The sequence below is a fragment of the Macrosteles quadrilineatus genome, unplaced genomic scaffold (genome assembly GCF_028750875.1).
Source record: "Macrosteles quadrilineatus isolate MER2022 unplaced genomic scaffold, UCM_ALF_1.0 Scaffold_2__2_contigs__length_208266976, whole genome shotgun sequence".
NCBI lineage: Eukaryota > Metazoa > Arthropoda > Insecta > Hemiptera > Cicadellidae > Macrosteles > Macrosteles quadrilineatus.
Window position 1 is genome coordinate 182,753,030 of NW_026542595.1, and position 15,977 is coordinate 182,769,006.

Genomic DNA, 15,977 nt, shown 5'->3' on the forward strand with positions numbered 1-15,977 from the left:
TATTTATTACATTATTATGTAATTATTACTTAATTATTATGTAATTATTACTTAATTATTATATAATTAATATTAATAATAATGATAATTATTATTATTATTACTAAAATAAGTCAATGACCGGATTTTTTGAAAATATCTTCCGTATTTTTCTTAATATAGCCTAAGCACAAAAAAAATATTTTATTTTTATTTTTGACCAATTTTTCTTATTTTTAGCATTATAAATAAAAAATAATAGACAAATTAAAAAAATCACTTTTTCGAAAAAAAATCATTATTTCAGTGCCATATCCCCCTTAATATGTTATTATCTACACATAGAAATTCTACACTTATCATTCTCTGAACCTCATTTCTGTTGACAGCTGGAACTAAAATAATTTAAAATATACAAACCAATGGTTTATAGAGAAAAAAACATTTTATATAACCTATTATAATAATAAATGTTGTAAAAATCTTCAATAGTACTTCTTCCACTCAAGTAAATTTATAACGAGTATGCAAAGTAGGTTTCTTAAAGGGATGACGTAGGTGGTTTCAGAGTTAATAAACTAAAGGAGACGATTCGATCTAGTCTTCAAAGCGAGTCTTTAATGGGACTCTACGGAAACCGTAAAGGGAGTTAGGTTCCTTCTGGTGGCATAAACTCCTTTTAGTCCCCTGGGAGGATGTGACCTTTCTTCAAATTTATTTCAAATCATTCAAATAAAATATATATTGAGATAGTTTGCTTGACGCCCGATCAGTAGTAGGATATAAATCATAAATATATATATATATTTTTTTTTTTCAATCTCACGTAGTAGTAAACTAGCTTGAAAATGAATAGGACGGATGACAGAAGATTTGTGAGCATTTAATAAATAATAATTTGGAAAACAGCATTCGTGGAAAAAGTTTAAATATTGAACAGCAACCCCTACTCCCAAATTTTAGTAATCAAATAAGAACGTACCCAACTAAGTGTGTAGAGAAAATGAAAAAAAAATGGTTATCCGTTATATCTCGTATAAATTGATGTTACATAATAATTGGTTTTTATTACATATCCACCTTTCATTATATGATTTGATTAGCCTAGTTATAGTATTCAATATTGTAGCTTCAATAAGAGATCAATAAAGAATGTTTCATTGGAAATAAAATGTTTACAAAATATTGACTAGTCAGCAAAAAGGATTTGATCCTGCAGAAAAGCGCTACAATTTGGCGTCAGCCCAAACCTATTCCGTGGCCAAAAACTCCCCAAGTTACAGTTTAAAACATCTCCATTATATTTAGTTTGATATTGATTTCCCCGTGCAATTAACCTCTAGCTTATGATTTAATTATATCGTGTATGTTAAGAACATTTCTATTGGTTTTCAATTGTCTTTAGTCTCCCTCAGCCAAATTGAAGTTAAAATAGTTTCTGGTTGGGGAATTTGCTCTTGTTTGCAAAAATATAACTTAATACAAGAATTTGTCAACACCTAATAATATTGATAATTTATTCAACCATTTGTATTTTTTTTATTGTTTGTAAATTATTTGAATATTTATCAGAATAGTTGTCATAATTAGTTCCTTTAGTGATCATCCTAAATTTAGCTATGTTATTTTAATTTGCTTATTATACATAAATGTAATTTAATAAAAAACTAGATATACTCAACGAGACATAGATTTACCTACATTTACCTAAAAATCATTAAAGAACATAAAGGATCCTAATTTAATAATTAAAATATGGACTTATGGACGAACGATTAGTTTTCGTAGCGTTAAAATCAGATTTGTTCCCCAAATATTTACTTTAATTTTCATGTGTAACTAAATCAATAAAATCCCAACAATTTTAGGCTATAGTTTCCAACTGTGTGGCGATAATTTTATCTCTAAAACTAAAGATCAATAATTAAATTACCCCTTTAAATCAAAACCACTTTTAAATCACCACTAAAGCGCACTTAAACAACGCAACTCTTAAGTTTCTAAATTAATATAGCTTTATGTCCCTAGGGTTTACGTACTCTTTAGCATTATCAGAAAGTTCCAAATTTAGGCTTATACAATTGTGTTTCCTCCAGATTTACATCGTTTTAATGTATCTTACACTACATACCTAAATCATCAATACGTTGGTGTACCGGGCCGTTCAATTTGATGTCGCATAAGCAGTTTATAATATGCGACTTTCAATCTAAGAAAATATAATAATCATAATTCTGATACAATCACACCAAGTAAAATGAATTCCTATATAATTTGTCTATAAATTATGTGGGCTTAAAAAAAACCCTCTTTAAGATAAAGTCAAGACCATGATTTGAAAATTGTTCCCCAACCATAAGTAAGATTGTGATTGAATAATACGTTTTTGATCAACCAAAAGCAATGATTTTCAATTCGGATTCTTGAAATATATTAAAGCCTCGCAATGAAGCTAAAGAGATGAAGAAAATCTGCCCAGATCAAAACCGTCACTTCAATTCCTCAGCTTTTAGAATCGCGGTGCAAAAATATTGCCTTCCATGGTTTCATTTCATTACCTTACAGTATACATTACACATTAATCCATTAGTCTATGCAGTTTTCAAATTATTTCAGTATATTATCATCTTTTGATGCCACGACCATACGTAAAATTCAATTGAGATTTAATGTCGAAAGTATAACTTTTTGTTTATAACGATAGCATAGTCTGCTTAGCTACCGTTTAACTAAAACGTGTAGGGAAGCTGTGTTTCAAATTGATTCCTAATACACATTATTGTTTGAATCGACTATGTAAAAAAAATCACTAACTAATTAGAAGAAAATTGTGATGATTATTCATCTCATTATCTTTACTTTTAATGATGTAGACGATATTGCCTGGAATCCTAATATGTTTCTTAAGCATTGTAAATACCGAATGAAGTATGTCTTTAAGGATTAAAACCGTGAAGAATAATTATGTATTTTTGTTTATATCGCAATTGTATACATTCACTTATTCATTGAAATAATAATTTAAATTTGAAAAATCAACTTTTCCATTTCCAGTAAATATTAACATCAAGTACCTTGCCTACATAATAATTTAGTGACTATATTAGTTTAGTTGGCAATATTGCTACCAAACCTAAGTCATTTCCCCTTCTGTGATGTAGAAGGTTTTGAAATCAAATGGTTTATTATAGAAATAATTTTTCTGTGTAATCCCTTGGAATGCCTAACTATACCGAAAATTTTATGTAACGCATCAACCTATTCGTGAAATTTTGGAGTTATATGTCTCAAAAGCTGTTTCTAAAATACTTGAGCATTAAACATTTTCAATTTCAAAATAAAAGCTAAGAATTTGATTAAAGTGAGAAGACGCGCCTCTCTATAAGAATTGGATTGGAGTTTCCCTTTACGAAAGATGATTACAAAAGACATAATTGTCCTGTAAAAATAAATTCCCTGTGTTCTAAAGAAATAATTTTAAACCAAAATACTTAGAACATATATGTTTTGCGATTTCTCTACTTATAAAACACAGCGTGTGGTCAGGCAGTTTATTTACAGCCCTAGACCAGATCGACCAATGCCCGTGTTTTTTTTTATTTTTTTATTTTTACTAAAACTGGTCGATAGTGTGAAATATATGTATATAATTTGTCAGATAAATACATAGCACCATTAGTAGATAACAAGGGTTTATAGTAGCAATAGATACCAGGAGCCAACTTTTGTAGAGTCGGGTAATTTAAGAAATGGGTCAAACTAAATCAGAGATAACACTTACAGCTTTATAGCATCGTATCGCGTCACGGTTGTAAAGTATGCCATTTACATTTTAAAATCCGCTGTATTTATTGTTGCAATAATAACTTACTTTTTTAATCTACGATTATTCGTTTTATGTGGTTTTTCAATATGTTTTGTCATTATGTTTTATTATTGTTTTCTATGAACTCAAGAAATTGGTTTTTATTCGCCTTATGTTGCAATTGTTATGCTTAATAGTTGGATTTATTGACAACGGTATTATTATAGTCACAGTAGTAGAAAAGTTGTTGTAATTGTGATTTATTTAATTGCTATAAAGCTTCAGTGTAATTGTTATATGTTTGATAGCATTATATAATACATTAAATGAATAAAGTAGTGCTAGTGTACCTGTTGCTCAAATTCGAGCAATTGCTAAGTGTTACAGGCGTTATTTTAAAACGAATAACAGTCATAATTTCTGATGACTTAAAAAGATTTGACTCAAATATTATGGAAATACTCAAGATGTACATAACAGATCGATATAATCAACATTTCTTGTAAATGTCATTTTCTACAAATATCATTACTCGTAGCCGACATAGGTTGTCCATAATAACGATTAAAATTTCTAAAGCAAAACATTTTTTTTATTTCTTCTCCTTGGTGGTGTTCTATGACTTTCCTATGTTTCCATAGTTTGCAAATCGGCTATTTCAATGATAACTAAGAAATGCAGCACAGTGTTAATTCAGTTTTCTTTTTAGTATATAAATTATCTAGGCTCTTTAGCTTTTTTCCATTGTAATATTTACACCAACCCAAATTCAATAGTAAATATTTCATTTCAACCAAGTCAGTAAATGTTTGTAGCAAACTGTTAAATTGGCAAACTTATTTACTGTTTACCATTAACATTATGTTCTTCTTCTCACTTTTAATTTCTGACAACAGTTGGAGTTCCATAACAATGTTTGTTTCCCATGTTAATCTTATGGAGAAATACGAAACTTTAAAGGGCCATAGGGCCTCTCTCTCTAATTATTTATCTAAAAAGATAGTTTCCTGCACAACTTCACGTTACAATCTTTCCAATGACACCAAAAACATGTCAATCGGTTCAGTAGTTTTAGAGAGTAACTGTCACAAAAACCCTGCTTGCGTATTAAATAAGAAAGATAGATGTATTTTAAATTCGGTTGTTAATATTGAATAGAAAAGAAGAAAGCTGAACCAATAAATTTTATATTTTTTCTAGTATGATTGCAGCACATCTTATACCAGCTCATTATTCCAGAGACTCAGTCAATTGTGTTGAATTTTTCTGAAAATGGGGAAACTGCCAGTAAATTCTGTTTGTCAGTCATTTTAGTGTTTAACGGCTAGGGGTAATCTCCAAACCTACAATAAAACGTCCCATATATCCCAGCACAAATATTCAGTACATCGTTAATTATAAAGGTATTTTCGTATTATACCTACCTTACCTAAATTGGTAAACTAAAACGCTAGGTTAGGTTGGGTTAGGAAGATTTTGCTATTTAAACAAATTTAATTAAAATCTTATTTGGAAGTTGATGTATTGGCGTGGTTAGAATAGTACGAAAGTACCACTAAAAAAAGAAAAATACTACAAGTGAAGGAGGCATAATCATTATTGTTATTTTAAAGTGGACAATTTTGACCCAAATCATAAGTGAATGACCAATAATCAATGTTATACCAGCTGTTGTTCAGATTGTCATTTGATTAGACAACTATTTCAACACGTCAATCAGCAATTCTAGTTTCTCAGGGTTACTGAGCAGCTTTTGTCAATCGTCGAACTTTGGTCTAATTGAATTACTCCAACTTTGGGACGACGAGAACTTGAAATCTGTTCAACATTGTTTATGGCTCTGAGCGTGAATTGATTACATTCTGGTTTTGTTAATTCAATGTATATATATGTGCTAACTATGGATATTTACTCTGTCGAATGTATAACATGTCAAGTCTAAGTAGCAAGTCTTCTTAAAAAGATCTTTCTGGAAATACTTATGTTAAAGTATTTTACTTTTTTAAAGCATTCCATGGATTCAATATGCATAAATGAATGAGTAAACGGAATTATCTACACAGAAATTACAAAGGCAGTATTAATAGGTTTACGTACCTTACATCGTCAGTCCTAGTATATTCTCGGGCGACTAGTTTCGAAATTAATGTTTCATTTTCAAGCCTTATCGAAAGATCGTCAAAATACAGAAATGAAACATTTAACACACGGAAACGTTAAGTAAACGAAAAATGCAGGCCCGGCCATAACATGCACGACGGACACGACTCAAACTGAGTTAAATCGTGTCCACATCTCATAGCTCCAAACATCACTTTTTGGGATCTGGGGAGCCCAAAACTGATACATCCACAAAAAACTAAAACCTTAAGGTTTTAAAGAAACCAATGCTTTCTCCGTATACTATTCCCCTTTATACGAAGGAGGAACGTACAAGGATTTAGATAACATAAAATGTATCTAATTTATTCTAAAACTTGATAGCTTAAACACATTCGCACAGATTAATTGTAGCAGACTCAGCATGTAGCTACATAACGAACTATCCCCAATAGATTTCACAATGTCACTCCACAAACTTGGGATTAATTGAAAAACTTGTGAAGCGTCTGGAGGGCATTTAACTTGTATCTCGCTCTCAATGGTTTTTCCTTTTTTTATAAGTAGGAAATTAACATTGTGAGATTAAATTCAGGTAGAATTTAAACCACAGTTACTAAAATTATATTTTATAAATTTATAGTTAGTATTGTTATAGTTATATTACTACTAATGTGTAATACGTCTTGAGGGGTTGAGTTTGAATATTTTATTTTATTATTAATTAATAGCTCATTATTAGAAATTAAATTAATAATCATTTTTAAATAAGGTTTTAAAAAGTGTTAATAGCAAAAAATATTTAGAATTTCAAATTTCCTTTTTTTGATAGACCAAGTTAAGAAATAGTACTTTATCAATTACTAAAATTAATTTTTGTTTAATCACAAAATCAATTTGTTGTCATTCAAAAGTGTTTAATATCCAAATACAAAACACATATTACTTATTTTGTTTAATACATTAATGTTTTCTTCGTTTGTTTATAAAGCGTCGAAATCTCGTATTTAACATAAACATATTTTAATTGAAGTTTTAATCGAGTGGAAATAGGAACGAAGCTAATTACGGTAAAATGCATCTCAATTACTGATTAATTACATTAGTTGATGGTATTTCAGCTGGGGCCTAATATTTGCTAAGCTATTATAAAAAACAAACTTTGAAACAAAACCATTATTATGAAAAAGGGTTGTGTCTAGTGTTTTAATATTTAAAAAAAAACAGTAGGATTGTGATGTTAATTGATTACAAAAAATTTTCGTTTTAAAGGTTTTTGTAGGTGGCTTTAGCAAATTCCATGTGGTAATAATACTATTTGTTAAATATTAAAACAAAAATTACGACCCTTATTTATCACAATAATGCGTTTTGTATCATTTTTTTTATGAAGGCTTGGCAAATATTAGATCCCCAGGTTTAACCTATTAAATTGTATACTTGTAATTGTCCTAACCACTCTATAACAAATATAGGGTATATTATTTAGTACATAGTCTTTATTCTAACATGAAACGTATCATTTATAGCTATGTTGTAATTCCGGTTTGAGTGCTTAAACATATTTTAATCTACTATTAACCTTCTAACTTTGGAATGAATGTTTCAGGTTTTTATCCTCCTAATCACTGTGAATAGACCAAATAAGAATTAAAACTAATTAATAACAATACATTTTACCGTCGTACTGATAAACGGTTGAAAGTAATGGTCTCGTGTCAAAAATAGGTCGCCAACGAAGCTCTCATTAATTAATATAGTTGGGAAAGTTTGGACGCTATTCCATTAGCTAAAATGTTTACTGTGGCTAGGTCCCAGGGAAGTGTCCTAATTTCAGTTTGAAAATATTTAATTTTTCCAAAGCTAAAACAGAATCTCTCTCTTGTGATACAATTTGTAATAAATTGTATTTTACTACCTCAATTGTTTTTCTATAAACAACTTTTACTCAATTTATAGCTTTATATGTTTTTAGGGCCTATAATATTGTAAGCCAACATTATATGATGGTTAAACATCTTATTTTGTACTCTATCCATTTTCCATCATGTATCAAACGGTTGTTAAAAAAAATCAGTAAACTACAGTAAGTTCATAAAAATTGGCTAACGCGAATTTTAGCTAAAGGCCATATGTTGAATAAAAAAATTATATTAATTTGAAATAACAACTTCACCAATATTTCAGAATTTTTAATTTTTATTATATAAAAAAAAAATATATGTAAGCGTTTACATTTCCCCATAAACAAAAAATACATATTGATATGAAATTACTAATGTTCTTTGTTTGACTAATGACTATTGCATACCACTGACTATTCAAAGACAAAAACAAAACCAAACAGATAAATAACTATGTTATTTGTTTGTAAATATTGACAATAGACTGACAATATAGATGGGGCTTAATACTTTAGCGAAGAGGTTTTTGACATAATTCAAACAATGTGCAGTTTGATTCCAGATTGTGAGATATTAAAGTCGAAAACTCAGTTAAAAAATTGGTAATTTGCTTCAGGCAGAAGATATAACTGTGTCATACGTCGTTTGTACGATATAATCCATTAAATGTAAAAGTAAACGTTAAACTAGGGCTCGCCATCGCAAAGTCTCGGTACAAAGTCAAAGTAACTTCACAAAGTGCCTGTGTTTGATTCCCGGCGGCTACACTACTGACTTTGTCATCACTTGAATTCCTCTATGTACTGCACCTCTCATATGCTACTACACTAAACTGTAAATTTATTCAGAGAATGGACTTTCATGAACAATGGTCATTGATAAATAATTAACTTAAATTGTTTTTCCTACAGTTACCTAACAATGTACATGTTCTCTCAATGATTTGAGAAAGCAAAGTGGCCAATTCGCTCATCAGTGAGACAATGTTAACATTGTCTCACTCTAATTACTTTGTCTCACTCCAGATTTGCAACGTGAAGGCACGAAATAGTGAGCGCGTAACATGAAAGCAACGTCGTATGCGCTCGAAATACGTTGGCAGCACTGGCTGTAAATCAGCTGTTCAGCTGTTGTACTGTTGTATTTGTCACTTCACATTAAATGTTATACTAAAAGTTCACTTCTGTGTAAAAAAAGGTTATGTTTCTTCACCAATTTATTTGTTTTATGGTAAACTGTAGGAAAAGTATAATGTGCAACTAAAGTTCAAAGTACAATTGCCTCACTCGAGAAACCATTCCAAGGATTTCTCTCGAGTGAGTCAATTGCTCACTTTTCTCACTAGTTGCACAAATAACTATTGTTGGCACAGTGTCTCTTGGGTCATAACTGTTTTTTTTTTAGAAATAATTTAGTCCATAACAGGTAAAGAAACATATTTTAAACACAAATAAAATAATGAAATTAAAACAAAATATATTAAATAAAAAAACTAACTTTGTAAGCTAAATAACACAAAACCAAACCTTTTCCCAGTAGACGAGTAAAGATTAGATTTTGATCGACATGCATGTTTTCGGACAAAAGGGAATATTTCTACACAAATTTGGCCAAAAGGTACGAGAAAAACTACTTTCGAAACTCAATAATCACTAAAGTTAAGCAAGGATCTACCATCGTGGGTTCTGTGCTGAGAGACCTATTTTAAAAGAAGAGTCTCGCAAAGGTGCTGTACTCCAGTAGGATCTTGTACTCTATGCAGCCTTGTGTACTTTGGGTACTAATACAGCACGTCATGATTATTCAAACCGTATACATTGTTGGTGTATCCACTTTAACTCTGAATGGAGTGATGTGTTTAATTGCTTAAGACCAAAAATGAAACCAATTTCAGAACGAAGTTTCAGTATGTTTTCTACAGAGATGCTATTTCCATAAGCCGGCGGAGAGTAGGAAAACTTGGACAGTTCAATATCATAACAACCATAAACATCATCTAGATAATGAATTGTACTTTGTAAATAAACCGTTTCTCAGTAAATAAACTACTTAATTGAATACTTTTTTATAGATTTTTCTAACGGATGGAAATGTTATGAGTTTAGATTTTGTATGCATGATTTTGCCATTTCTTGTGAACATTCTTAAATGTGTTGCAACTCTTATATGTTAAACTAATTAATAGCATTACTGGATTTTATAGTTTTTCGTGGAAACTTCTCTGGGAAAAATGAAGTCATATCGGTATTGTTGTAGCATTAAATTTAGATTTGATACCATCATTATTAAATATCTCATTTTGGAGTTACGTTGCACAAACACAATCTTCAATAGAACTTCTTTTGTCAATATACCATACACAATATAAAGATAATATTGTTCTTTGTTGTCACCTTTGGCTACCAATATACTACCAAACCAAAATCAACCGAATTGCAAAATCATGTACACATTTTTGTCACAAACTGGTCACGTCTGGGAAACGTAATAATTAAAAACACCATTTTGCAGATCATTTTAATAAAAGTGGCAATTTGTTAAAAACTAAGACGTATCAATTAACATACATAACATTCACCCTTAACGTTACCCATTTGTCCATAAGGTCAGAATTGATATGATTAGGCCTACTTTACTTTCATAGACCTTTATACGATAAACATAGTTTATTAAATAATGTACAATAGAGGGATGGTAAAATACCCAAACAGAGCTATGATTGTATATTAAAGATGTCCTAATGACACTCAATTTCCAGCCATAAGTGCTCAAGTAAATAATTACTTAATACTCAATATACCGATTGACAACATGAGCTGAACAAATTGATTGCGATTTATATGGTAATCAATACCATTTGATTACCATGGCTCATAATCAATTACGTGTTGTCACGGGTATGATCTGTGTCGTCTGCATCTGACGGGGAATTAATATACCTGGTATTGACAACCTTCGAATTGACTTTTGTTTATGTTTGAGTTATTTGTCTCTCGATTTCCAAATCTTTTTTTACTCTTCTCACAGTGAAAGGACTAAATCGAAACTTTACAATTTTCATTTAAATTCTATTTAACACGGAATATTTAAATACTAAAACCAATCCGATAAACAAGCAACATTTATAATTTGTCAATTATTTTACGTAACGCTAGTTTCGTTATACCATGAAATTCTAAGCGTTCATTTACTTTGACGAAACAAATCGTATTTCTAGTCTCAAGAGCTGGTAAGAACTAATGTTGTCGTAAACCAACAAATCTATAAATTCTCTATAAGCATATCAAATTATTTACAACTAAATGTAGATTTGTCTGGGTTATTGTGTTGGTTTTAGTGTCACTCAAAATACAATGCAAACTGCAACACTGCATTAATCATTTAGTGCAATTAGGTTTTGGAACTACTCTTCAGTTTCAATTGACTATTGGCTAATAATGTAATACGTATTTTGTTTGTACCGGTAGCCAACAATGTATTATAGCAGTTACAAATACAATAACTATAATACATGACCATTACAATAAACGATCAGCAATAATTGATGAAATTAATATGTTAAATATTTGTTTGAATTTCGCACTTAAAAAATATCTTTTATTATTTTTACTTAGAGCTTCATCAAGCAACGCTGCAATATTTTACTAAAAAACAAAAGAGTATGTTCCTCTAGCAACGAAGTCCGAGACGCTAACCACTAGCCTAACAACACACATATTTACCAACATTTAAATACTACAATAAATGTTGGTAGGATGCTTTGACGGGGTGATTCAACCCAGTCATCACAAATCCCATTCGAAGAATTTCAGAGTAGAATTTGGAAGTGATGATGTACCGCACAGTTATGAAAACCGTATTTTATAGTATTTATGTGGTATTCCCAGGTTCAAGAACAAATATTTAATTATGTTTTTTACCTTTTGATTGCCAGGTTCTTGATTAATTAATACGTTTACGCTCTATGCACATTTCGAGGAGCTGTTTCTTGTTTCTTCTCACATCACTATCCACTATCCACAAATAGGATAGTGAGTTTTTTAGTGACTAAGTGATTTGAGAAGAAACAAGAAACAGCTCCTGATGATGCCACACTTGTGGCGAAATGTACATAGAGCGTAAACTTATTAATTCATCAAGAACCTGGCAATCAAAAGGTAAACAACGTATTTTATAGTATTCTTATAAAAACATCAAAATTGTAAACTCCGTATACACAACTATCCACACATTGTGTCTTTTCACAAAGGAATTCCTATCCATCACATGTTTGGAACTGCACCTACATTTTAATATAACCTCTAGCACACTTTAGACCCACTTCCCTTGTACAGCCCTGTAACCAGACTCTGGTCGGAGTTTAGAGAGTATTCCATTAACCTAAAGTTCACAGTCTCCCCGGAGCGGTTGGAAACTACAACTTTTCTCTCGAGAGGAAACTAAAACGTTTCAACCTCAAACTAACAGCGTAAACGTTTGTGTAATGAATTTGTTATTTCGTTTAAGGCAATGTTGTTTTGTCTTAAACTTTGTTTTAGTTTGTTTGGTTTTTTAAGACGTTGATGTCCTTTTTGTTTTGAATTTGTCAGTCCACATATGGGCAGGGGTAAAACACTTCAAGCAAATCAAGCCGCTACAGTACAAACTTAGTACAAAGTTAGTAAATATTTCTATGTAAACTATATGCATTCCTTTTTCTGTATCATATATATTAGCATACTAATGTTAAGCAAAGCTATATTTTTCCTAAGCTATACTTTCCCTTGGTCCTACTTTATCAAAGTGACCTTGTTTAAATAAATGTTGTTTTTCTCGAAAATTTTGTGGACTAGCACAGTCCTATTCAAAAACTTTATCAAAATTTAGATCCAAAAACACTTTGCTTTATTAGAATTCTTAAAATATATTTCCAAGATTATGTTAAAAAGATTATATGAAAGCTATTCCAATTGCTTTTACTTCTCAAACCTATATCATAAATAATTTTGTATATTCAAACAAGCTATTGCATTGCACCGTGCTAATTCTAGAGCACTTAGCTTAACTAACAATTACACACACAATCACTTTAGAATCGCACCATTACCCGGTGCAAGTGCATTAGTAATGCACACCCATTACGATTGCTCAGGGCAGGTTTGAATTATAAAAACCGTTTAGGCTTACTAAATATTGTATTCTCAAACCTAATGTGAGTCGGGTGCTCTTTAATGTAATCCTTTCAAATGGAGCGTATGTGGGTTCGCCACCACGAAAACTCTCTTAAAAATTCCCCACTAGTGAATATTATTGAAACTTGTTAATAAATTAAATTTTAAGAAATCGAAAAGCAGTTTTATCCAACCATAAGAAGGGGGATGGGGATTGGAATTTTCACACCAATGATATTGGTCAATTATTTTGTTTGAAAATATCTTTAAATATTGTAAGTTCCATATTAAATGTTTGTAAATGAAAGAAGAAAGGAGGATTTATATGTGATAAGAAGCTCTTTCGTATCAAATCTATTACTATACACACATTAAAATCCATATTGAAAATATGTGTGTAGATTTCTTGTTAAAGGACACATTATGGTTTATGTCACATTTCAAACGTATACTATTCCACCAGCCAGAATAAGCCGTTAAAATGCTATTTATGGTTGCATATTTTATTCCAAAGAAAGAAAATGAACAATTCCTTATCATCACAAAATAGACCGAGGTGGCCGCGCGGCGGGCAGACTGCCAACTCGCTTCAGCAATTATACAAATCCCCGAGGATTTCTTCTCCACAAATTACTTTCTCCAATTTCAATGAATAAAGAAACAGCAAGATAAAGGGCTTTAGATAAAGTAATGAAGGAGAAATATTACAAGTTGGCTTTAGTGTTTGTTGTCTTTCGTTCTGCCCTAGGGTAATTACGGTGATATTTTCTCCTCCTTATCGAAAATATACATAAATTAGTAGTTCCAGGATTGCGATGAAATATTATGTCTGAGGTAATATTTTATGACTGCTTTCTTCTTGTTTGTTTTTTCGGTGTATTTTATGGGGTTAATCAGTTATATTTTTCGAATAAGCTAGGTTTAAACCCATTTTGCAAAACGCGTGTCAGTAAGATTAAAGTACCATTCCGTGAAAACAGTTTGACTATCAGATGTGTTTTATTTTTATAATATAATAAAGGAAAATGTTTTTCAGTTTTTGAGAAATTTTAATAGAAATCCAAAGTAGAGATATTTGCTATTGAACTTGTCTAATCGGTTTCTTGGCGTCAAGTTATGACTTTCGCCACTATTGCAACATCATCAGGTGATATAAAACGAGAATCTATTTTTAACCAAGAAATTCAGTTGCATTTAAAACACCAAATATTACGCCCTTGTGAATTTGGCTTGAAAACTATTAAAACCGGGCTTGACTGCCACGTGTCAAGAATTCTTCCTCAACACACTGGATTAAAACATTAATTGTGAATTTTCCTTTAAAAATTACCCTTAAATATTAAATGTAAACTGCAAACATATTTTATTGAATCTATAATACGTTTGATGATCTGAACAGTGTAGTCAAGATTCTAAAGGTTTGTATAACCGAAATAGTGATTTTTCATACGTATTATTTTATGTTTCAGAATGCTGTAGTGGTAGACCTGTAACTTCCGATGGCTATGTTGGCAATACTGCTTCTGGGCTCGTGTCTGGCAGCGGCCACGCATGGCAGAACCGTCCAGGAACTTCCTCGGTACCTCTGGAGAACAGGTTGGTACCCTGATGTCGCCTGGTGAGGGATTTTTACCCACGCGTGGGATATTTTAGCTACCTTTGGAGAGTATGAATTTGTAATTTCCTCAGTACAGTCTAGATAATAGAAAATACTCTGGAGTACTGTTTATCTTCGGAGAACAGGTATGTATAGTGAGGTCAGTAAGGAGATTTTCCCATATTCGAGAAATATTTAGCTAACTTTAGGATAGAACCTGCAATTGTCTCCGTCAGTGAAATAATTCAGTAATTTTGATTTATGGAAATAGTGTAACAATCCATTTTTAATTCTACTCATAACCTAACAAATTTGGTTTATCGTGGATCTATGGATTTTGTATCAACTAAGTCATTAGATTATATCCACTAACAGTTGTTTTGTCTTTCCTGTGAAGTGGTGCCTTCAGTAGATGTATTGTCTAAGATCTTACCTACCTATTTTCTTAATGCCTTCAAATAATATTAAAAGTGTCCTATAAGAATGTTATTTTAATTTAAACCCCTCCTACTGTGAAGTCATCCAGTATATAATATGAGCAATTTAAATTTTATGTGAAACAACAATTTTAATAAATTAAATATATGTTGTCTAATTAGGTAAAGTTAGAGCCAAATGACCCCAATAGCACTTGTGAGGTCTAAGGACCAATAAACAAGATAATTAAGTCAAGCTAGCTTAATATTTTCATCAATAAATAATCTGGAAGTTTAAAAAACAGCAGAACAAATAAGAAATACACATAATACAACCAATCATACACACATCAGCATTACAATTTCGTTTTTACAATAAATTCTTCAAACACCAGACAGTCTTGCCAAAGAGCATCTGACGCACGATTCATAAAACATTAGTTGCCTAGAGAGCAAAAACGTGTCATGGTTGAAGTGGCTGCTGAAGTGTGAAGTGGGATGTGACGCAAACCAAATTATGGTTTGAGAAACCTTTCTGACACTTCGGGCTGATTACTTTGTAACTATATCAAGGATCGGGCAAAGTCAGGGAGGAGAGGTGAGGGTGGGTTAATGTGCAGGGAATTTGACCACAGTACAGGTGTACAATCAACCCCCAATTTTATGAAATAGTTCTACAACATGTTTTTTTTTTGTTTAATTCAATCGTTGTTGTGGCGTATTAAGATGAATATTATTATTGAAATTTAAATTAAGAAATCGTGGGAAATGTAAATATTGTTATTTTAAACTATAAAGTACACAAGAGTTTACAACAAATATAAACCGTTTACGAGTTAAACATTTTGTTGTGAGTTGAGGTGTAAACGTGGATAAAAAATGGTGTAAACACATGTTTACAGCTTCTGGAAACCTTAATTTTTGCCCAACACTAAACACGACCGAAGATTCGGTAGGTATTCAATTAAAATTATTATAGGCAGTAGCCTCCCCCTTATATTGCCGCAACGCATCCGAAATGGTAGA

General features: G+C 31.1%; 1 protein-coding gene across 1 annotated transcript in view; it reads left to right on the forward strand.

The window, feature by feature from the left end:
• Positions 1-15,977, forward strand: part of LOC128987626 (thrombospondin type-1 domain-containing protein 7A-like) — a 268,164-nt gene that overhangs the window by 141,511 nt on the left and 110,676 nt on the right. The window contains exon 3 of the mRNA XM_054408575.1: positions 14,408-14,534. Coding sequence (XP_054264550.1) covers positions 14,438-14,534 — 97 coding nt within the window. The 5' untranslated portion in view covers positions 14,408-14,437. The remainder of the gene's footprint in view (positions 1-14,407; positions 14,535-15,977) is intronic.